This window comes from Telmatherina bonti (assembly GCF_933228915.1).
Source record: "Telmatherina bonti genome assembly, chromosome: 20".
NCBI classification, from domain to species: domain Eukaryota; kingdom Metazoa; phylum Chordata; class Actinopteri; order Atheriniformes; family Telmatherinidae; genus Telmatherina; species Telmatherina bonti.
The window spans coordinates 32,560,967-32,585,783 of record NC_136618.1 but is presented as its reverse complement, the minus strand read 5'-3'; the positions used below and the strand labels follow the sequence as shown (position 1 = coordinate 32,585,783).

At 43.5% G+C, this 24,817-nt stretch overlaps 1 protein-coding gene across 1 annotated transcript; it reads left to right on the top strand.

Annotated features, from left to right (window-relative positions):
• Positions 1 to 1,418: 1,418 nt before the first annotated feature.
• Positions 1,419 to 17,580, top strand: frrs1b (ferric-chelate reductase 1b; the record flags this gene model as incomplete). The annotated part of the gene is made up of 14 exons (XM_079260006.1): positions 1,419 to 1,599; positions 1,681 to 1,832; positions 3,440 to 3,534; positions 4,647 to 4,776; positions 4,863 to 5,051; positions 6,194 to 6,292; positions 6,373 to 6,511; positions 7,060 to 7,173; positions 7,585 to 7,694; positions 9,619 to 9,705; positions 11,270 to 11,367; positions 11,438 to 11,496; positions 14,808 to 14,951; positions 17,573 to 17,580. 14 exons carry the CDS (start codon positions 1,419 to 1,421, stop codon positions 17,578 to 17,580), a joined length of 1,605 nt encoding a protein of 534 aa, XP_079116132.1.
• Positions 17,581 to 24,817: the final 7,237 nt, after the last annotated feature.

The window sequence follows — 24,817 nt, the reverse complement described above, 5'->3', positions numbered from 1 at the left end:
GTGTTCTGTCTAGGTGCTCTGTCCAGGTATTCTGTCTAGATGTTCTGTCCAGGTGTTCTGTCCAGGTGTTCTGTCTAGATGTTCTGTCCAGGTGTTCTGTCCAGGTGTTCTGTCTAGGTGTTCTGTCCAGGTATTCTGTCTAGATGTTCTGTCCAGGTGTTCTGTCTAGATGTTCTGTCCAGGTGACCTGTCCAGGTGTTCCTTCTAGGTGTTCTGTCCAGGTGTCCTGTCCAGGTGTTCTGTCCAAGTGTTCTGTCTTGGTGTTCTGTCCAGGTGTTCTGTCTAGATGTTCTGTCCAGGTGTTCTGTCCAGGTGTTCTGTCTAGATGTTCTGTCCAGGTGACCTGTCCAGGTGTTCCTTCTAGGTGTTCTTTCCAGGTGACCTGTCCAGGTGTTCTGTCCAGGTGTTCTGTCCAGGTGACCTGTCCAGGTGTTCTGTCTAGGTGTTCTGTCCAGGTGACCTGTCCAGGTGTTCTGTCTTGGTGTTCTGTCCAGGTGTTCTGTCTAGGTGTTCTGTCCAGGTGTTCTGTCTTGGTGTTCTGTCCAGGTGTCCTGTCTAGATGTTCTGTCCAGGTGTTCTGTCTAGATGTTCTGTCCAGGTGTTCTGTCCAGGTGTCCTGTCTAGATATTCTGTCCAGGTGATCTGTCCAGGTGTTATGTCTTGGTGTTCTGTCCAGTTGACCTGTCCAGGTTTTCTGTCTAGATGTTCTGTCCAGGTGTTCTGTCTAGGTGTTCTGTCCAGGTGTCCTGTCCAGGTGTTCTGTCTTGGTGTTCTGTCCAGGTGTCCTGTCTAGATGTTCTGTCCAGGTGTTCTGTCCAGGTGTCCTGTCTAGATGTTCTGTCCAGGTGATCTGTCTAGATGTTCTGTCCAGGTGATCTGTCCAGGTGTTCTGTCTAGGTGTTCTGTCCAGGTGACCTGTCCAGGTGTCCTGTCTAGATGTTCTGTCCAGGTGATCTGTCCAGGTGTTCTGTCTTGGTGTTCTGTCCAGGTGACCTGTCCAGGTGTTCTGTCTATGTGTTCTGTCCAGGTGTCCTGTCCAGGTGTTCTGTCTAGGTGTTCTTTCCAGGTGTTCTGTCTAGATGTTCTGTCCAGGTGTCCTGTCCAGGTGTTCTGTCCAGGTGTTCTTTCCAGGTGTTCTGTCTAGATGTTCTTTCCAGGTGTCCTGTCCAGGTGTTCTGTCTAGGTGTTCTGTCCAGGTGTCCTGTCCAGGTGTTCTGTCTAGATGTTCTGTCCAGGTGTCCTGTCCAGGTGTTCTGTCTAGGTGTTCTGTCCAGGTGTCCTGCCTCTCTCCTCATAACTGCTGAGATAGACCCTGAAGAAAAAGGATGGATGTGTTCAGAATATGTTTAGATCAGGTAAACTCCACCTTTCATGCCAGGCGGATGTGTTTCTTGTCTCCTCGACTTACAGCATCAGCCATGCTGTGTGCATACTTTCTGCTGGCGTTGGCGGACTCAGTTAGGGGCTACAGCAGTGGGAAAGTCCAGGTTGCTTGTGGAAACATGATACCCCAGCATGGTTATGAACCCAGACAAGATGCTCCTCCTTATCGCTTCTCTGTGGATACTTCCATCTTTAGTCAAGGTGACCACATTACCGGTAAGTTAAAGCAAGTTGATTAAATACTTGATCTTTGCTTTTGGCTAATTCTTCTCTTTCCTCTCGTTAACTCATTAACAGTATCCTTACAAAGTGCCTCCTCCAGCCCCATATTCTTCAGAGGATTCCTGATAGAAGCTCGGGATGCTGCGAACCTCAACGCCCCAGCAGTAGGATTCTTTATCCTGACCGACTCACATGACGCTCAGCTGCTGACATGTGACCACACTCAGGTAGAAAAGGATTAAACATCACAATAATTTATATCACCTTTTTACATGGGGCGGGGGGGTGGGGCACGAGAGCGAGTGTTTGGTGGCCGGGCCTTTGCCCAGGTGGCCCGGTCGGGCTCAGTCCAAAAGGGTTACATGGGGGGTGGAGTATGGGGTACCGGACCCCCTTGTACGAGCTGTCCGGTCCCTGTTTCACAGGTGTCAGAGCTTGGTTCGCATTGCCGGTAGTAAGTCGGATGAGGGTTGGACTCCGCCAAGGCTGCCGTTTATCACAGATTCTGTTCATAACTTTTCTGGACAAAATTTCTAGATGCAGTCGAGGTGTTGAGGGGATCCGGCTTGGTGGCCTCAGGATTGGGTCCCTGCTTTTTGCAGCTGACAAGGTCCTGTTGGCTTCATCTGGTCGTGATCTCCAGCTCTCACTTGAGTGATTCGCGGCTGAGTGTGAAGCGACTGGGATGAGAATCAGCACCTCCAAATCTGAGACCATGGTCCTATCTGGAATAGGGTGGATTGCCCTCTCCAGGTCGGGAGTCAGGTCCTGCCTCAAGTGAAGGAGTTTCAACAGACGAATCGGTTTGACGTCTACAGTAATGTGAACTGTGCACCGGTCTGTCATGGCAAAGAAGGAGCTGAGCCAGAAGGCTCTCCATTTACTAGTCTATCTATGTTCCTACCCTCACCTATGGTTGTTAGCTGTGGGCCATAACCAAAGAAGGAGATCTCGTATACAGGCGGCTGAAATGAGTTTCCTCCGCAGGGTGGCCGGGCTCACCCTTAGAGATAGGGTGAGGAGCTCGGTCATCCGGGAGGAGATCAGAGTAGAGCCGCTGCTCCTCCACATTCAGAGGAGTCAATTGAGGTGGCTCGGGCATCTGGTCAGGATGCCTCCTGGACCCCTTACCTGGTGAAGTGTTCCAGGCACGTCCCTGTGGGAGGAGACCCTGAGGGAAACCCAGGAAATGCTGGAGGGATTATATCTCTCGGCTGACATGGGAACGCCTTGGGATCCCCCCGCAGAGTTGGCAAATGTGGCTGGGGAGAGGGAAGTCTGGGCTTCCCTGGCTACACTGCTGTCCCCGTGACCCGACCCTGGATAAGTGGCAGAAGATGGATGGGTGCAGATCTTAAATTCTGACTCATTCATTTAATTTCGGAGTATTAAATTAATCAGTAGCAGAAAGTTTGCCATCGCTGCACCACCAATAAAACAAGTGGATGTGAGATGAATAAACTTTACTTACTGTAAAGTTAAGATATTCATTTTTAAAAAAGGAGACAAAGATAGAAAACAACAAGAGGCAGCTGCTACACTTGTAACCAAACAGAAAACATCTTCCAGCCTCTTTGAGAAAACAGAGCAGACAATCATCAGGAGCAGTTAAAAGAAGACAAGCTGAGAAAAAAAAGAACAGCAGCAGCAACAGGTACATAAAAATCTAACTGTAGCTAGGTGATTAACTCTATTCATAGTACTTCACAAGAGAATAAATGAAGATGTCAACATCCAACAAACATATATAAATAAATGACAAAATAAATGATCATGAAATGATATAAATGACAAACATAACGTGCTTTATGAATATTTTCTGTGCCATGTGTAGGGATCTGCACTGAGCCACAAGGAAAGTTCCAGAAAAACATACTTTCAGGCAGTGTGGGTGTCACCACAAAACCCTCCACCAGCAGTCCAGTTTCTGTGAGTACTCAGAGTCTGAACACACTGAGCTGTCATGGAGTTCCTCAGGGCTCCGTTCTGGGACTTATTCTGGTTTTCATCTACATACACAGACTGCCGTTCCGTATGCTACAATGCTGGACAGGACAGGGTTAAAAAAAGAAACAAGAAATTTTAGAGAGATCACTTTATTTGTGACAGGTGAATGGAAACGCAGTGTATGTGGCAACCTTCAGATCTATACATGCTCAGAGTCCTCTTAGGGTGTATTCACATCAGGATAGTCCGCTAGACTCGGTCCGAATGGGGACTCAGTTCAGCTGTAGGGGGGTGTATCCATGCAGACCGAGATCGTGTTCACGCTGCACTTTGGTCAAACCAGCCAAACCATTAGAATAATATCTCCCCATTCCCACCAGAGGTGGCGCTGCACTAGTATTTAGCAAAAGAGAGGACAAGACCGGCGTGAAGAAAACTCTGTTTCCTCCACCTGCCAGTTAAACATGGAGACCAAACTATGGCTGTTTTGGGTTTTTATTGTGTCTTATGCAAGTATCCTCAGAAATCCACTGCAACAATGGACGCAGTATGAACACCAGACGAGGCAGAGGACCCTTAACGCCATCGTTATGGATTTACCCACAATGCAATGCTACGCAAAATGCTGGAAGTGACTTTTTTTTTGTAGTCCAGTTCCTGTATTTAGTCCACTTGAAATGGGCCGAGACCTGCATTTGTAGGCGGACCGAGTCGCTTCTTTGATCTAAATCAGAATTGTTTGGCGCGTTCACATTTCCCCGAAAGAAGCGACTTTCTGAGCAAACGGACTCGGATTTGGATCAAAAAGCCTGATGTGAACCGTTACCTGCTTCAGCCATACCTGTCCCAGTCTGGGGTCATCCAAGCAGAACCTTTTCCTGGTCCCTCTCATTCCAGGACACCAGACCTTCCCAGCAGCTGTGGAATGATTTGCCTCTACCTTTACTTAGTTTGGACTCTGTAGATATTTTTAACTAGCAGTTTTATTCTGTGTATCTTGTTTTCTGTATTCTGGCTTACTGTCCCTGTGAAACACTCTGATGTGTGTGAGGTATGCTTCCCTCTGAGTCGTATTTCTGTGTTTGTCGCTGCAGTGTGACCGTGGTGCAGGAGTATAAGACGTACTGGGTGTGGACTCCAGATCTGGTGGTGTCTTTGAGAGGAGCCACTCCTCCTGTGTCTACAGTTGCTCCTGCAGAAACCACCACTGCTTTGTCTTCTCCAGTCAGTGTCTGTAGTCCAGAATAACAAGAGGTGTGAATCCCCATAGTGATGACACCATAACCACTGGTTTTCCCGTTCTTCCTCAGTTCAGCTCGGTGGGATGTGGCCACAGTAAGTCCTGCCTCAGAGACCCTGTGGACTGTCACCCTGAGTCAGACCCCCACTGTTTCTTCCTGTCATTTACCACTGATGAATCAGGACACAGTGGGATGTTTGAACTCAGTGGGCCTGCAGAAGGTTACCTCTCATTCGCCCTGTCTCTGGACAAATGGATGGTGAGTTGCATCATCTTTTTTACAGATTAAGAGGAATTACATAACGGTAAAGAGAAATAAAAATTATCTGCTTAATACAATGCATTTCACAAATATACTGAACAATTATGGTTGCTGCCTTTTGCCCAAAGGCTGCTGGGATAGGCTCCAGCTTCCCCGCGACCCTGAATTGAATTAAGCGGTTTGGAAAATGAATGAATGAATGAATTATGGTTGCTTTTATTAACGATTTGTTTATCAGTAAAGGCAGAGTGGGCATAATTTTTTTTGTCTTGTCCAGCATTTAAGCAGGCAGAATGATTTTCTGGATGCTGTGTTCTGCTGAGCAAATTTACTTTGCCAAGGGGAGCTTTATAGATATGATGCTCCACTTGATGTTCTGGATTCTTATTTTATATTTCTATTTATTTTGCATAATTGTTTGTATTACAAAGTTTGTATTGCTGGACCGGAGAGGACAGAAAAGAGACAGAAAGAGAAGAGATAAGAAGAAAAAACATAAAAAAACCTTGTAGAGAGTAAAAGAGAGACAGAAGGAAAGAATGAGAGAGAAAACAGCCTACATACATATGCATTTACATTAGCATGCATACACACCCATCCAGTAGTGTAGTCCAGGGTATACGCGGGTAGATGGAGTATACCCACATCTTTTTCAGTCAGCACAGAGTATACACACTTCTAAACTTCTAAGCTCCCCGTGATGCTGCTTATACACTTACAAACGTCCCTCCACATGTAGCTACGTCGCCCAGCAGCTCAGCTAAAGTTACATCAGCATCTACACATTCTGAACCATGCTCCTCAGCTGGAAAAGGCTGGAGAGTCCTCTCCAGGATGGGAATCCTGGACTGGCAGAGAGACGGCGAACAGCTTTACAGAGTCAGGGTTGAACTTGTCAGAGATGACCAGACCAATCAGAGGAGATGTTAAATAACTCAGGATGCCTGAAGGAAGATTTGACTTTAAAAAAAAAAAAAAGATTTTAATGTAAAGCACTTTGCGCTACATTTGTATTATGTGGAAGGTGCTTTATAAATAAAGATTGATTGATTGACTGATTGACTCCAGTCAGAACCATGTTGACTTTTAGACTGAACATGACAAACATTAGACGTACAGATGTGTTTCTGTCTCTGCAGGGGAATGATGATGCATATCTGTGCATGAATAACGGAGGCAGAGTTACCATCAGTGCTGCACACATCTCTGGACGAACACACCCCGAGTTAGAAGCGGAGGTAAACTCACACCGATGAGTGTGTGAGTATTCAGCTGCATCTCTTCTCTCACATAGTCTGCTGTTGTCTTCTGTTGTCAGGACAATCTCTGGGGTCAAGCCTCGGGGATGGCTGAAGGAGTCATCCAATGCCGTTTCCATAGAAACACCATCCTTTCTAACAGATTTGACTTGAACCAAAGCTACTACATATTTCTGGCACATGGCAGATATCACCAAGGTAAGTTGGGAGAGTCTTTTTGTCTTTGTAGACAGTGGGGGAAACTTTCCTTTACAAGAACAGGCCAGTCATTTAACCACCAGAAACACAAGAGAAACACCTGTAAAGTTTTTTTCATCAAAATAGAGCAGACTCTCAGAGACAAGCCGGATCACTCCAGCGACCAGACACGCAAATGACCCTCAGCTTTGTCGAACGCCTCCACATTATACACGTCTTCTGTGGCATTTCTTGCGGACGAGGTAGAAGAAAGAACACCTTGGGAAGGCGAGGATTACCTCAAAGCAGGGAGGAGAAATGGCAATAAGATTTTGTTTGACAAAGAATCATCCTTCCTAGATGAAAGTTTGTCGGCCATGAGTGAGGAAAGATGGAAAGATCTTGACAGATCAAGTCGAACAGTAAACACACAGTAAACACAGAGCAGAGTGACAGATGACTGTCAGCATAACATCTTAGCCGAGCCTCCTTACCTCCCCCGTAGTTCCAGTCCTGCATAAAACCACTTTGTAAATGTATTGCAGCTATTAAAACTTTGGTTCCTTCAGGTTCAATTTACCGACATGAGCGCCAGCCCCTTATCTCCACCAGTCTGAAGGTCATTACTGGATTTCCAGAGGATTTAAGTGGCTCCCGTTCACCTCTGCTGATCAAGATCCATGGTTTGTTCACATCTCCTGATTTAAAGATGTCAGAGTAACACTAAGACTAATGACTGGAGACACATCTGTGTAATCATTATAACTATTGAAAAAAAAACATTTAATGTACAGTCTGAACTTTGGACACTCACATTCACCCAGTTTGTTTTTTTTGCTCTATGTAGAAATCAGACTATTGACTAAATCTGGCATCAACATGCTCCACTGCGACTATACCTTTATTTGCTTCATTTTAACTTTTCTAAAGGAACTTGTAGATTAAAAACCTATGAAAAATAACAAATGATGGACCAGCTGGAGACTAGACCCTATCAGCAGAACACCTCAGACAACTTACTTAAAAGGCTGTGAAAGTACAGTATGTTGTCGGACATCTCTCCAGTCCAGTGAAGTGGAGCCTTGTTGTCTCAGGTGTGTTGATGCTGACTGCCTGGATGTGGTCTGTAAGCACAGCTGTCTTCATCGCTCGCCACTACAAACAGCTTGATGCAACTCTACTGGGACGACGGCTCGGGTTTCAGGTGAGAGCACCAACACTGCATGGTTAATAAAGTCTTCCAGACACATGTTGGGGTCCTCCAGCAGCCCTGGAGATATCCAGGAGGAAACACAGTCATAAACTTCAACCTGTGGTTCACCACTAACATGTCCACATTTCCAACTGATTTTCCCCGATCTGCTGGGAAAAATACTGGTAACTGGCAGCTCCGTAGTCAGAAATATGGCTCTAGAGACAGCAGCAACCATATGCACTGCTTGACCGAGGAAAAGGTCAAACACTTTAATATTTGCTTGGTATTTAACTTCGTCTCCAGCAACGTTCTGTGTGCTATCATCTCAATAAGCTTCTGCAATGTTGCATTTATTTCCATCCAGCGCTGCTTTTTTTTTTTTTTTTATCATCAAACTCTTGTATTGAGGATGGGAGAGTCCAACTACTGGGCAGATCAGTACAATATCTCCATTCCCTGATACTCTACGGATGCATCATCCTTTCCCACTTTCATTGTCCTTAATGCAGCGAGCTGGACAGAAACGTTATGGTCTTTCCATGTGGTTGGTGGTGGATCCCCAAATCATCCCACAGCCATTGATCATCTTGGCCATGGGCATTTTTCCCACCTGTCCCACCAAACAAACATAGAATTGTGAAACCTATTTGGCTTTAACTCTCTGAATAACTTCAGGTTATTTTTATGTGTTATGACAAAACAAAATGCTAAAGCGCAGACTTTATCAGAGTTCCCATTTCTACACAACAGTGCTGTCTGATCGTTATCCTGATCACAGCTGATCGACTCTGCTGGAGCTGGACCAGTTTGCTGAGTTCTCGTGTTTGTTGTTATTTTGATGTTACCTTTGCAGAAGGAGATATGTCTTTAATTTTCCGAACAAAGTCCAGCATAGATGTTTTTAATGGATCATTCATCTATCAAATTTCTATAAAACCTGCAGAAATTTTGCAAAGTTCCACTTCCACAGACATTCTGAAACCACTCTTTTAATGCTCAGATAACATTTTATTTTTGGTATCTTTGATAACAGGTCATCTTACAGGTTCGTAATATAACACAACCAATTAAAATACGGCAAAACAGGAACATATTGTATGAATAAACAAAGTAGACATAGAAACTCATCTTGTTAACAGATGTGTGAATTTTCTGAAGCCATCTTTTAATATAAAATAATGTGGTTTGCTAACTTCTCAGCACAAGTCAAGCACACTGGTAAGCCAGCATTATGGCTGTGAATGAATCTGTCCAAGCAGATTCATGCCGGTTTTCTCTGGAGTTGGTGAGAAAAGCTGCAGACCCCTGGTGGGGGTGGAGTCCAGAAAACAGCTGTGTAGATTGCCATCCCACTGGGATGGGCCAGCTCTCACATCCACAAACATTTTCCCAACAGAAGACTTCATTAGGACTGGTTTGGGGGACCCTCGGGTCATCCCTGTAGTAGCCTGCTGGACTGGACCTTTAAATGCCCAGACACAGCTTCGTTGTGAATTGTTGCTGTGCAAATAAAGCTTAATTGAATAAAAGCTGACATAACTCACCGTTGTTTGGGACAAATAATCAAAATAATGGGTGAAAAAGCCGAAGTGGACACCACAGACCACCAGTCAGGTCGAGGTTCTTCTATTCATCATCAGCAACCAGGCAGAAATATTGGTTTGAATTTTTTCCCCCAGTTTATTAGTACTGAATGTATCATAGTTTACTCTACTATACTTCCACTACACCCAGTTTTACTTCCTCGTCAGGTTCAGCACAACTCAGTAACTCAGGAGCTAGAAATAAAATACATTTACCAATTTAAAACCTTAAACTGAAAGTAGCTACCTGCTAAATGATGCTGAGGTTACATGACCATTACTGGCTGTGTTATGATACTGGCTACGATCTGATGATACGAGTAAGTCCTCCTTCTCTCTTCTCTCGGAAGCTTCATCGGACCATGATGGCACTGGCTGTCGTCCTAACCGGTGTGGCTTTCATCTTACCTTTCATCTACAGGAGAGGATGGAGCGAGGTAAGTCTGTGTGTTTCCTTCCTTCATGCTCGTCCACCTGTCTACATGGCTGGCATGTCTGAATCCTTCATGTTTGTCCTTCAGAGTCACATTTCCACCACAACACAGCGAGTCATGACTATTTCATGGTTTTACACAAAATCTGTTCATTTATATTTGTTGAAATTTGAGCAGAAACTAAATGAAGAGCAGCCAGACCCCACATTCACCTCAGAAACACCATGAGGGTCCTGAAAGATGTGAAGTCCAAGAGAGTTTCTGATAGGAAGCGAATTCACTACACTATAATCCCCTTCATCTCCATGGAAACTAGCATGACCCTCATCTCCATGGAAACTAGCATGACCCTCATCTCCATGGAAACTATCAGGACCCTCATCTTCATGGAAACTATCAGGACCCTCATCTCCATGGAAACTATCAGGACCCTCATCTCCATGGAAACTAGCATGACCCTCATCTCCATGGAAACTATCAGGACCCTCATCTTCATGGAAACAGTATGGAGTTTGCATGTTCTCCCCATGTATGGGTTGGTTCTCTCCAGGTACTCCAGCTTCCTCCCACTGCCCAAAGACATGTATGTCGGGTTAATTGCTTACTGTAAATTGTCCCAAAGAGTGAGTGTAAGTGTGAATGGTTGTTTATCTCTTTGTGATGGACTGTCCAGAGTGTACCCCGCCTCTCGCCCAAAGGCTGCTGGGATAGGCTCCCGCTCCTCCGCAACCCTTCAACGGATTAAGCAGTTCAGATAATGAATGAATGGATCACAGTACGGCTCGGTCAGTGTCTGAATACACAGTCAAAGACTGTCTTCTGTCTGGCTGCTGAAGCTGGCAAGGAGCTTATTTAAGTCAGGACTACAGACATTTTGTTTTATAAAAAGTAAAATTCTTCCTCTGCCAGGACAGCATATAATCAGTGATTCCAAGGTGTGACCAGCCGATTTGGTCCAGTGATGGACCGGTAACCTGCCCAGGGCAGAGCGAAAGGCTCCAGCCCTTTCTGCTCCCTGGATTTCTGTAAGTGGGTCTAAGAAAGCAAATGAAAAAAAGAGTAACATGAATTTTTATTACAAATGCTGGTTTTCATTACAAATGTCTGATTTTACGCTCATGTTGAACCAAGCTGATGAATATTTTATTACTACTGGGATGGAAGGAATAATGTTTAATAATGACTTAAAGAACACAAACTGAAGCAGCATCTGAGAAGTTTCTGTGACCTGCAGCATGTTCCGGTTAATCCGCTTCCTCTTGTGTTCTGTGTTGCTCTAGCTGTTCTGTTGTGAATGACTCACGCGTGTTTGTCACGTGATGTCCTGCTGGACGATTGTCACTGTGTTAAATTTAGTCAAACTGACTCACCACTCAGGCTGAGCTCTGATATCAGCCTGTCAGATGAAACTAAACAATGAAGGTTCTGGAAAAATCCCACAATAACAAACAAGAAGAAAAAAAACGCAAGTTTAAAAAAACTTAACTATTTAACTTCCAACAAAAACCAGTTAAACTATTATGAACTTAAATTTTGCCTGAAATATTAAGTCTGTATTTTCTTGCAGTCTGCAGGTTCTCATCCTTACATAGGCTGTACTGTCTTCCTGCTGTCCATCATCCAGACCGTTATGGCGGTTCTTAGACCATCGCCGCAGTCCTCCAGGTGGGTCATCAATAGTAAACGAATGGCCCTTTTAGTTAATGCAAACATGTTAACGTCTCTGTGTCTGCAGAAGGATCCTCTTCAGCTGGATGCACTTCGCAGTGGGAACGACCAGTCAGATTCTCGCTGGTGAGAGGATTGATGGAAAAGGCTCATCTCTAATTATTATTGTGCATTTATTTGTAAATACAGACATTTTAATAAGCCATTACCATTGTCAGAGAGAATAATATTCTATGTATCACTGAAAAAACAACACAAACTTTATTTGATATAATAGTGAATAATATTGCTGACCAAATTAGGAGATGATAGCTGGAAATTTACTTATATTTTATAAAGTTTTAGGGAAAACATGAATAATACATTTATTTGAAGCCACAATTTTCTTTATTAACTGTAATTTCCAGAATATCTGTAATCTTCCAGTCAGAAAACATTCAGGAATAAACATTTCCTCCAGGATGTAACAGTTTACGGAGCTAAACGTCGCCTGGCTTCTTAAAGCCGTGGAGGAGGATCTGTGTCATGGTGGAAATCCTGACTCGCATCAGAGCTGCCACCATAAAGCTGATGGATTCATCTAAAGGCAATTATCTGTCTCCCATAACACCCATCAGACCATCCTCCAAGACTCTACAGTCTCTGGACTCCCATCACCAAGCAGGCGATGCTACACACAACACAGCTTCACGATACTACACAATACGACACAATACTACACACGGCTGCTTTCAGGCCCCAGTGTATGAGAATTACTCCCATCTAGTGGTTCGCTAATTCACTCCAAACAATCTAATAGTGCTCTCTGGTGATTTGCCGTTTACGTACGTTAATACCACTGCGCTGTATTTAGTACCAAGCTACTGCTAATAGCTAATAGCTGCTAATAGTCTCTTTACAAATCAGCTGAAACAAATGATTTCAGCTGATTAAAAATAAATGGAAAATACGTAAGAAGGAAAAGCATATGATGGTCTGCTGGTATGACTTCTGAGAAGAGAAACAGCAACTGTTTAATGGAGCTTTTCCACTGCAGCTAACTACCAGATTAGCATCTCTGCCGTTTTATACAGCAGTAACAGGAAATGATGCGACTCAAACAGGAGGATTAAGAAGCTGCTGGACTACCTGCCCTGTTCCTAACATAACGGCAAAATAAAAACTGAATGAACTTACCTGTCCAGCAGAAAGCTGCAGCTGTCCCTCATGAACTGTCTCCATCTGCTAAACGCTACACCCATGTACACCTCCTTTCCTGGTTGGTATTTCTTCTTAACCTCCATCTGGCAACCCCTGGACAGTCTGTGGTGGATAAAACCAACCTGATGTGCTGGACTGGGTTCAGGTCTGGTGAACAGGCCAGACCATAGCATCAAACCTTCATGGTGCAGGACCTGCTGACACACTCCAACCACACGAGGCCGACCATTGTCCTGCATCAGAGGAAACCAGGTCCCACTGCAGCAGCATCCGGTCTGACAACCGGTCTGAGGATCTCACCCTGCTTACTAATGGTAGCCAGGGTACTTTCAGGCTCCACATGGAGGTCTATGAAGCCCTCCCAGAATCTGCCTCCCCCCATCCCTTTACTAACCCACTGGCAAACTGGTCAGACTGGAGGATGTTGCTGGTGTAACGGGTGCGTGTGTCTGCTGTCCTTCCTGGGTCTTCCTGACCTTGTCCACACCCGTGAATTACTTGTTCTTTCTGCGTTGTGTTCTTGCACGTGACATTGAATGAAACATCTGGACCACGGCAGCTGCTAGTTGCTCTTTAATAACGTTCTGTACAAACAAAAAGAAAAGTGCTGTAACATGCAGCTTGCTTCACACAGGTTGGTCATCAGCCTCCTCCTCTCAGACTGCAAATCGCGAACTCCGTTGGATAACTGTTTAATACAATTCTTTGTATCACAGCAATAACCCACTTGTTTAATATAAAAAAAAGAAATAACTTAATTTACAACTGACAGCAATTATGTATTAATGCACATCAAATGCAACCAGAATTAATTGCTCATGTGAACAACAAACACAGATAAACATACCTGTACAAACAAAAAGAAAAGTGCTGTAACATGCAGCTTGCTTCACACAGGTTGGTCATCAGCCTCCTGTTAGCAGACACATAGGAAGACCTTGTAGCTGCATGATATATGTGAATACTACAAACTCGAGTAAATGCACAAAATAAACAGCACAAAACTTCGTGTCTACAGCTCCTATAAATTAACAATCATAAAAATTCAATTTGTACAGTCAAATTAATCAAACACTTTGTTAATTACGAGCAGAAAAATGGCCCATACCTCCTCTCAGACTGCAAAGCGCGAACTGAGAGCTCCACAGCGCGGGCCGAGAACAATGCGGTGCTGACGTCATCAGACAGCGACTTCTTAAAGGGGCAGTATCAGTATTAAAACTGGAGCATAAACAATTTGTTGAACACAATCCGAACATTAATAAAGTGGAGATTTCCTGGTTTAGATCAGGATTTGGTGAAATTCCAAACATAAAAGAATGAGAGACATATCACTCTTGTTACACTGGCAGCAGAACACAGGGAACCAATGGGGAGTCTGTTTCTGACAGACTGAACAGAAACATTCGTCCTGCTGGAAGACATTTTGTAGGAACCTGGTAGCTCCTCCTGTTACTCCTGCACAGAGGAGCGGATAACAGTCCTGCTGCTGGGTTGTAGTCTCTGTATACTGGTCTGTCTCCTGGTATCTCCTCCATGCTCTCCATTAAACACTGGGAGACCCTGGTCCCCAGAACCCTCAGAAGCAGTTTAGTTCCTCACCTTTCTCACCCTTTCTGTTTGTAGATATACATACTTAAAGAGTACAGACCTTCACACACCAGGACCAAAGAGAAGAAATGATACAAAACTTTGGGATGAAACATCCATGTTTTTGTCTATGTACATTAAATGCAATGAGAAATTGCAAATAAATTATTTTAAAACCAAACTCACATGGTGTCAAAAACCAACATGGATTCCACACGATGCAACGACGACATTGTTCTGATGCTGCAAAAGAAAAGAAAAGTCGTGTTCTGGACAAAGACAGGAGAACTTTCCAGGTTCTGAAGCATCTCTACCAACTTTAGAACGTGACCGGGACGATTTGAAGATCTGCTTCAGCAGCTAGCTGCTACTTGTAGAAGCAGAGAAGAAGACGTTTAGACATGGTGATCCAAAGTTTGAATGGAGCAATGGCGACAAAGTGACCCTTGTACAGCTCGCGAGCGACTCGGGTGACTATGTCAACTCTGATTGGTCTCTGATTGGTCCTCTGTGTGTCTGTCAGATGAAAATATTAAGGCTGGCTTGACGCTGAGCTGTGTGAATTATTCAGACTAGGTGTGTAAAGGCCTTAACAGTGGCAGCTATATGAATGATTCCATACTAACAGATTTATTTCTGTCTGTCAGTGGTGTGCGTGTTCCTGGGTTATAATCAGCAGCTTCTACTTTTGCCCAGTCCTCGCTCCCCTGCAGTGCTGGCCGGCTGGTTGCTGTGGATCTTACTGGCAGACCTCCTGCTACTAATCCACTCTTACAGAATCAGGAGTAAAGGTACGTAATCCTTGTTGGCAGTAGGGACACCTATTGCTCTTTAAAGAAGGACAATACAGCAGTCGTCTCCAACCTTGGTCCTCCAGACCCATGATCCTGCAGGTATTAGATGTTTCCCTGCTGCAACGCGTCAAGCTTGATTTGAGCCAGGTGATGTGAAGCAGGGGAACACTGAATCTGAACAGAATGGTGGGCTTTGAGGACCGGAGTTGAGGATCCCTGCTATATAGTTGAATCTGTTGCCATGGATTTGGGACATAAAGACGCTACCAGTGTGAGACGGCATCACCGCACAGCCAGAAGTTTCAGCTATAGCTCCGTCTTACAGCGGAAGTCACTCTGAACACCTCAATACGACTGGTGTTCATCATCTGGACATGACCTTCAGGGCGGACACGTCCTCGCAGACGGAAGACAGTAGCGGAAATGGACAGAACTCATTTGAATGAGACGTTTCCATTGGAGTTTTAATTCCTCTTTAATTCTGAATAAAAGTTCATTCTGCTTTAAACTGATAAAAACGACCATGTAAACACTTAATTCCTAATGCAACTTTTATTGGGAATTAAACTTAATTCCGATGTAAGTGTCTGGTTTATTTGCATTTTAATTCCGAACTATTTAACTCCTCTGTCATGTAAACCTTCATTCGGCTCTAAGTTAATCTGGTCGTTCTGAGCATGCTCGTTACCTCGTCCTGTCCCGATGACGTGCCTTGTTTTACCTCCCGTGTTCGGTGCTCTATCTTTCTTCTCCTTCTCAGTTGCTGCAGAAAGTGAAGTAGTATGCTGGTGTTGAGCTGCTACTTCACATTTATAATAAAAATAGCGGCGAAACTGGTTCTTATTATGTCGTTTTTACAAGTTACGACTGAAAAGACGAGAACAGGGAGCCAACTTTGTTTATTTCCGGTATACGTCATACGTCACGTGCACCCTCTGTCCAATCAGAACCCTTCCCAACCCGCCGCTCTAAAGAGCAATTAAGTAAAGATGTGTTTCATGTAAACCTTCATTTGAAATTATTATTTTCATGTAAACTCGTAAGAGAATTAAGTTAATTCCAAATTATTTAATTCCGAATTAAGAAACACCATGTAACCGTAACCATTGAGTCTCCAGGAAATGTTGGGCTCATGTTAACAACAGCTGCTAACCAGAACAGTCTTTAGGAAGCGGGTCGTTGGTTCAAATCCCACATTTTTCCTCTTTTTCTTCTGGTTTCATCATGTCTTACTTTCTGCTGATGCCGATCAATAGCAGTTCTTTACAGTGAGGAGTAGAATCGTTTTACGGACTACAGAGAGACGTAGGTGATGTCTAATAAAATGTAGGTAGGGATGCAAGAGAATATCCATTTACTGAAATATCACCATCATTTGTGTGATGATATATCGATACTCAATAGAACTGTATCGATTTTAAATCAACAGTTTCCTGCTTTAGAAAACATACTAACATGCTATGATGGTTCATTTTTGTGGTATTGTTTTGTTAATGTTTACTTGGAGAATCTGCAGCACTTCATTTTTTTTTTATCTATAAAGATGTAAATGTTAGAAGGAGAACTGTGAGAGCATGTTGTCGATAAATACTTTGAAATTAAATGAAAAGTTGACATTTTATACATTTTTAATCTCTATCTTGTACATAAGGAGCTTCTTCTTATTTATTCTGCAGTGGAAAGTAGATTCTCTATATTGATAGCGTTGCACCAGTTTATTGTGCTATCACACTTTTCCCACCATCAGATTCTGCTGAAGGAAAATCACAATATATTGTTTAGTTACTCCTGTATACATTTCATATCGCCAGATTCTTGCCTATACACACCTACGAGACCAATCTGTAAGCAGGACAAACATTTACGGTCTCTGGTGGGACTGGTCTGGACATGAAGCTTGTTATCTAACAATGATGGGAAACCCTGTGATGAACTGGTCACCTGTCCAGGTGTTCCAGCCTGATGATTACTGGGATACGCTGCAGTTTGGAGAAGCTCTGAGCCAACGTTTTCCAGACCACTTTGGGATCAGTTTTTTCCACTTTGTCATTGTTTCCTCAACCAACGCTGCTGTACGTCCTTCCAGCCCTGGTAGCGGACCAACGTACCCCACAAGGCTGCAGGATGTGATCCATCAGGACGGTTTCACACCTGTTGGACTGCTGGACTCGACTCTCACCAAGACATAAACATCTACTCGGCTTTTTGCCCATTTTCACTGTGTTGTATTCATACATCATGATGAGGAAGAGCAGTCATCTTCCAACTGGAAGGTCGGTGGATTGATACTTGGGTTCCCCGGACTCTATGCCAAGGTGTCCTTAGTAAAGACTGAACGCCACATCGCCTCCTTCTGTTCGAAAAGGGCATTTCGAATAGAGTCCATTAACTTAATGAAGCCTTTTATGTTCTACCCTCATGATGATTTATTTATTGTAAACATTAAATTTGTGTTGGCAGGAAGTGGCATCAGTGATGAAACACAGATTATTGTGACGGAGAGGCAGCAGCACGATGAGGTGATGCTTCTAACTTCAGTATCCTCTCGTTTTACGTAGTGCCGTCTCTTTATTTCCATTCCTTCCTTGTGTTATCTCTCTCTCTGTTCTTTCTTTCAGATCAGTAAAGTCAAGACGGCGATGCTACTTCTGTTCCTGATGGGAAACTTGGCTTTCGGGGCTGCTTTTGTAAATATTATTGCCAGTGTGTGATTATAACCAGCAGCCCTGAATATGTTTCTGATATTTACAGTAGTTATAACAATGTAATTACCACATGTTTCATGATCCATTAGCTCTATGCAGATCACCAGCAGCTCAGATTACTGTCTTTAAAAGATTTATTTCCAAAATATCCTTTTGTGTAACGCTAAACACAACATTTGGACCCAAATAAAGCACTTCAGCAGGTCAACAGAAACAAAGCCAGCATCCTTTATATATAGTTTTATTGTTGCACTCATCTCTTTATTACACAGAGGAATACACAGTGAAAAGCCCCTGCATATTTAGTCATAAAGAGCCCAATTATCCCCCACAAGCCGCGCGAGGGACCATCCACAAAACAGCAAGCAGTATTAAGATTTGTCAGCTCTACTTTAACAGGCATACAAACAGGAAACAGAAAGCAGTTTAGAGTCTAAAGTCGAGAAACTATCAAGCTTTAAAAACTGCTTTTTCCTTTTAGAGAAGTAAGAAACATCGAGGCCATGTAAATAACAACAATAAGCATCTTTTTTTCTGTTGTATTAAAATAAGCAGCGTTTCCTCCTGCTGGAAAAGTGGTCACGTACTTCTCTTTTATAGTTACCATCAAGGAAATACATGTCTGAAAATGTGTGTTATTAGGAATGTGCATACTCCTGACATGGACATTATTAACCGTATGGGCACTGTTGAAAAATATCTTTATTTATTTACCAGCTCAGACAATAAAGATGTACCCATACTTGTCATCTGTGTTAAAAATTAAATAAATATTTGTAGTTTCTCCCATTCTTCAGTCAATGTTATATATTTTTCCAATGAAATGTATGTATATAATATATTTATTTCCATCCAGCTCAACTTGCAGTTACAACAAAAAAGCATATTTACACCAAGCAACATGTGGTAGCTTTTCACAGAAACACCAAAAACATGGTTGCAAATATGATTTCCATCTGTAATGTCAGAAAAAGTGGCTTTACATTACAGCAGTCAGATACATTCATTTTAATCTCTTAGAATATGCCGTGTATGCTCTGCTGAAGCAGTTCTCGCCCCAGGAGCCCTTCCTACTGGCCACGCTGGAACAAACTGGGAACACAACAGCTAGCAGCTAGTCAAAAGTTTAAAAGCTAAATTCATCCTGCTGCAGTCACCGGCAGACAAGCCGTCCGCTGTGTTTACAGCATAAAATAAACCAACATGGTGGCATCAGAGGTCTGCAGCTCCTCTCAGCTCGCAGAGTTTCAGCCTCTTTTAGCTTCTTTTGGTTCTTTGGCCTGTTGTTGGTCATGAGACTCTTACCAAGCCCCCGTCTGTCCAACCAAACTGTTCCTATAAAACCTCCTGCAGTCATCGCTGCCTCTCAAGTGCAAAAGCTTCGTCTGTGAAGGCGAAAAAACGGCATTTTAGCTCTGAAAGTGAACATTTTCTAACCTCAACCTACAGGTTTGGACTTTCTAACCATAACCGAGTGATGTCAGTAGCAGGAAGTGATAGTTTAGTTTTAAACACCGTTTTTCATCTTGAGACCTGGCAAATAAATATGTCTTTTACTCCCTTCCAGATGCACATTATACACTGCTGTAAGGCTGAGACTTTTGAGATGTGAATGATATAAACCATTCCAGCCTACAATCATAACTGTGGACTCAGTAAACTCATTTCAGGCCCGTCCCGATGCAGTTTGTCTCTGAAGCCGCGCTGCAGCGGATGATGCTGCAGAACTGCTGCTGTTACATCAGCAAGGCAGTCCAGTAAAAATATCTGGTCCACAACCCGTCTTTTATCCACAAAAACCTGCTTTGGGTAACATTTGAGGGTTTTAAGGGGTTAACAAAGCAGTTAGCAGAATGGAGTTTGTGAGTCTGACAGATGAAAAAAAGAGTTTAGATTTTTTACCCTATGTATTTATGACTCGGTATGAGCCTAAATTCACTGTCAACGTCATACATTTAGCTGAACTGACACTTTAACTTATATAGTTAACACAAAGTCTTTTGTGATTTATGAACACGCCTCTCGCGCATCCTAAATAAAGACGGGTTTATCGACGTTGTAGTTTCTCATGAAGTTTCAGTGAAACGTTTCACACAGAAGAGGGTTTGAAGACGCTGCCTGAGAAGCCTCTCCAACATCTTTAATCATAGACTGGTCGGTTAAACCAGCCCAGCTTGTCGCAGAGAAAACAGCGCCGCTGCCTAGCGGAGAGACCATCCAGCACTGGAGAAGGAATGATGACGCCTGTTTCCATGGTAATCAGATCAGGCTTTGGATGGAGTTGTCAAACAGGCCTCAGCAGGATGCCAGAGACCTGCAGATCTCTTGGCTTTTTCTGATATCAACAGACTAAAAATTGGTTTCTGTTCTTTTGATGTGAACGGATGAAAGTACAGATTTATTGGTCGTGTTCTGCTCAGGAACGTCTGCAATGACACGGGAAGAGAGCAGTCGCATTGAAGCCCGTCCGCAGGGACAGACCGGACACCTGGCGTTGGTCTCGCTGGTTCATAAAACTCGGCAGATCTCTGGTGTTTCTTCACAGGAAACTGATGGAAACACATTTACCGTTTATGTCACTCCAACGACTGGAACAAAGATGTAACAACTCTGGCATGTTTCTCATTTTCCTGCTAAAGACGACTCCATGGACATTTACATGGATATCCGAGCTTTCTGACCTTCCTCAGTAGTTCCGATCATGTGCGAGTGACGTGTGCATCCACGTAAAAACTGTCTATTATCTGCATGTCAGAAGAAAATACATGTATGTAAGAGATGGACATGTGTTAGAAAGTTTAGTGGAAACAGCAGGTATCTGATAATTAACTATTTTCGCAAGTTGAATATAAAACGATCAAACTAAATGAACACTGTAGCTTGGATAAACTTTATTTAGTCACATTGACGAGTTCAGCTGTTGTCTTGCTACAGTGCATGTCTGTGTATTCATTAGAAGCTGTCTGAAAATGACCAAGATGCACAAGGATGCAAACTCTGTCTACGATGTCCAGGCATATCCAGTGTGGCGTGTAAATGAGACTTTACCGGCTCGTCTCCACGCAGCAGAGCAGTAAAAACCTCTCAGAACAAACCAGAAGCTGAATGGAAACATCAGCAAACATGATTAATCAACTGATTCAGCACAAGGTCAGAAAGCTTGGATATCCATGTAAAGATGGTGGAGGCTGGTGTCAACCCAACCATCCAACCCACTATGCCGCGACACCAAACCAAACCATCTTTTCCTGACTCGCCTTGCAGATAAAGCTTCGCCAAGGCATTTTGTTGCCGTAGGACTGAAAAAAGTAAAACCAGGACCTGAAAGTAACGCAGAAAAACCGTCTCATGCTGTAACCCTCCCTTCGTCGTTAAACCTAATGTTGACTGGACTGCAGGTTAATACAGCATGCACTCATGCACGATAAGGCACGCACAAGCACATGTTGAACTGAAAGATGTGTTTTGGCACAGAAATCCCTCCACTAACTTACTAACTGTCTGACTGCAAGACTGCACGCACTGCTGCATGTGCAGAAACCCATCCAGATGTGAGTCATGTGCACCAGCTGCAGAGTGGGCTGGGATAAACCAGCAGAGGCCGATCCAACCATGTCAGTAAGCTGGTCACTGTAAGCCAACATATGTAAGCCTGAGAAAACGCTAACATGGGTCCAACCGCAGAGTTTAGCTCCAGAAGCAGGAACTAACACACAGCTGGAGGCTGCTCGACGCGTTTAGGTGCTGACGTCTGTTCGCTTCCTTTCTTAAAGGGATCAAGAACCCTTTCAGTTCACATACAGCATGGTGAAATATTTCTCTCTTCAAAATAATTTAATTTCTTTGTATTTTTTTTAAGTTCATGGCCTTCTGGCTTGAAGAGATTGTCAGGAGACTAGGGATAGCCTGAACAGGCTTAAAGTTATTGGAAATTATTGCATTACGAGTAAGCAGACACCCCCGTCCGTATCGTCTTTTTGTGCTCGTATGGTTCAGAGAGGATTATCCCGTTTATTACCATGACTCAGTCAAATACCAGTATTTCATTGGTTCTTTGCACATATAAAGTGTGTGTGTGTGTGTGTGTGTGTGTGTGTGTGTGATGAAGTCGTAGCCCCGTAAGAGCTGAAACTGTTGAAAAAAGTCAAACCTTTGCGGTTGTGTGTGAATAATACGTCGCCTGTGTTCAGTATGAAGCATGAATCCACTCTGTGAAACACTGGTTCAGGTGGAGATGGACTGGTGGAAACATGTGCCACAAACATTTCCACGGTTTTCCGTAAGCATCACAGAAGCCGAAATCAGGTTATGCCACCACAGGAAACAACTAACAGCAACAATGCGTCTAACTGGGACGAAAACAGCTGATGGACTGTTGACTTGCACCTCCTCAGTCGGTTTTTGTAAACTCTCCCGCCTCCCAGCGCAGAGCCATGGCACTCTTACGTCTTCCTCCACCGTAGGCTTCAGGAAACTGAAAAACAGTAGAGCGCTAAGTTGCTATGAAGGCTCTGAAACATCTGTTTTGCAGAAAGCAAAATGAAGAGAGAAAGCTTGATGCTTGATGATGAGCCTGCTGCAGCGTTTCGCTCTAGTGCTGCAGATTTGGCTAAACAGGCCCTTCTGAGTGACACGCAGACGCTAGCAGTCGGCAAAATGTGTTATCTCCATGTTATTCTGAATAATAGTCTCAGGATTTGTCAGGAATTACATGCAGGGCTTGGAATTGACCTCCTATCCAGTCCCACCAGGGTTTCACTGCAACATCCTTGGGATTATTACGATCTAAAATTCTTGATTTTGTGGCAGCTTCTATGGAAGTGATGTTGAAAATTCAGATTGTCTGAAGATGTGCAGCAGATCTGGATGGTCTAACCAGGTGACCTCAGACGTTCTCATCCCATCATTCTCCACTTTCATGAAGAACGATGGGAAATTGTTATGAATGGTCTCTGGTGGTGATTGTAGACCAGGGATGGGTAACTCCGGTCCTTAAAGGCCGCAGTCCTGCAAGAGTTTCCCTGCTCCAACACACCTGACTCAAATCAATGGGCAAATAGCCGAGTTGTGCAGAGTTTCATGTCAAGCTCTGCATAAGTCTGCTGATTAAGCCTGATGTGTAACAACATGGAAACCCCTGACACTTGCAGGACTGTACCTTTTCGAAGAGCGGAGATACTCATCCCTGTGATAGACGAAAGATGCTTCACATTTCTCTTCTTCTTCTTTGGCAGATCAGACACATCTATGACATGTTGCTGCCATCTACCCGGGGCGGGTTGGCTCACCAGGGAAGCCCAGACCTCCCTTTGCCTGGCTATTTCTTCTAGCGAATCTAGAGGGAATCCCATGGTGTTCCCAGTCCAAATGAGAGACATAGTCCCTCCAACAGGTCCTGGATCTTATCTGGGAGGTATCCTGGAGATGCCAGAGGCACCTCATCTGGCTCCTCTAGATGTAAAGAGAAGAAGGGGGTCCCCTCTGGTTTGGGAATGAGGAACGTTCATGATGGGTATGTATATCAGATAAGGCAGAGGAGACCTGTGGTTTGTCAGAGTTGCATTAAGGTTGCAGTGAGACATGCTGAATTCACGATGATTGGCTGAAGTTGCGTTAATAGTGGCAACTGCAACGTTAAGAATTCCATCCATTCTTTCCATCTTACAGACGTTGGAAGGGGAAAAAGGCACCTTGGAATTAATTCACTAGATCATAAAGATGTTTCCTGTTGGTGCAGCAGGTACATGAGTTAACTCTGCAGAATCATCGCTGATAAAAATGCAGCTGATAGGAAGTTTCATGGTGCTAAAAAATAACGAGGACTCGTCACCAAGCATCAGTGTGAAACAAATCTGAATGAAGTTTTCTCAGATAACAACACCTCCAACGTGCAACTCAAGCTAGATTTCCATTACATTTTTTGCAAAATAAAAGCGATATTTGTAAGTTTTGACAAGCAACGACTGCGATTTGCAGGTGTTTCCACTGAACAGTGTTTAGCGTATAATCCTCCCTTCTCATAAAAATCTCATCCAGTTGATGAGATTTTCTGAGAATTGCAGCTTATGCACGGTTGCTATGTAGCATTATTTCGGGGTTTTCTATTTTCGGTGAAGGATTTGCTTTTCAAAGTTTTTCTCCCACATTTTCTTTTTCTAAAACTCTGAACTTTGCTGTTATTTGTTCTGCACGATCTTTACCAGAAATTAACTGGTCACGATCCCTATGCCACGTCCGGGGACACACAAGTGTTTCCATTGCACTTTGGCGTTAGATTTCTATATCGAAACATTGGAAAAACCCCCTCATGAGATCGTAAAAGCTTTTTTTTGCGATATTTGAAATTTTTTTTTAAATGTAGGCGTTTCTATAACTTTCATTGCAATGATTAGTTTTTGCGCAATTCTAGGTGTAATGGAAACACACCTTCAGTCTTTAGTCTTCTTAAGGTCTGTTTTCTAAACTGAAGGGTTTCAGTGTCTTCCTGCTCCAACACACTTGACTTATTTAAAGGGGTCAACAGAAATGGTCAACAAGCTGTTGGGTCTATGTGACTTGATACAGGTGTGTTGGAGCGGGGGAGCTTCCTCAATTTGGTCCCAAGAGGACTGCAGTCCTGCAAGTTTTTGGTGTTTCCTTGCTCCAACACAACTGACATAAACAATGAGTCATTGGGCAGTACTTCATTGGATCAATTTAATTTGAGTCAGGTTCGCTGGAGCAGGAAAACAATGAAAACCTTCGGGATACCGGAAATTTGTAATCTCTGTCCGATACTCTCTTCACACAATGAAACTCCTGACATTTTTATTCTAAAATGCAGAACTTGAATCATTTCACTTGTTTTCAGTGTGACTTGTTAATTTGATCTTTGAGAAAAAAAACTTACTCTGTGATCACAGGATAAAATTGATCGATCCATCCTGTAGGCTGTTTTCATCGGTGATGAGGGGGAGGACTTACACTTCACTGGTACATCAGCTGAAAACAGACATAAACATGCTGATTAGCTGGATTAGTGTTGCAAAAACAATGACCAGTTCAGTGAAGACTTTGTTTTCATTTACCTGAATTATCAAACGCCAAAGTGTCCATGCGGCTTGACACCTTCTCTGCACTGAAACCGTCTTTTCCATACAGATTTGCTCTCTCTTTCCT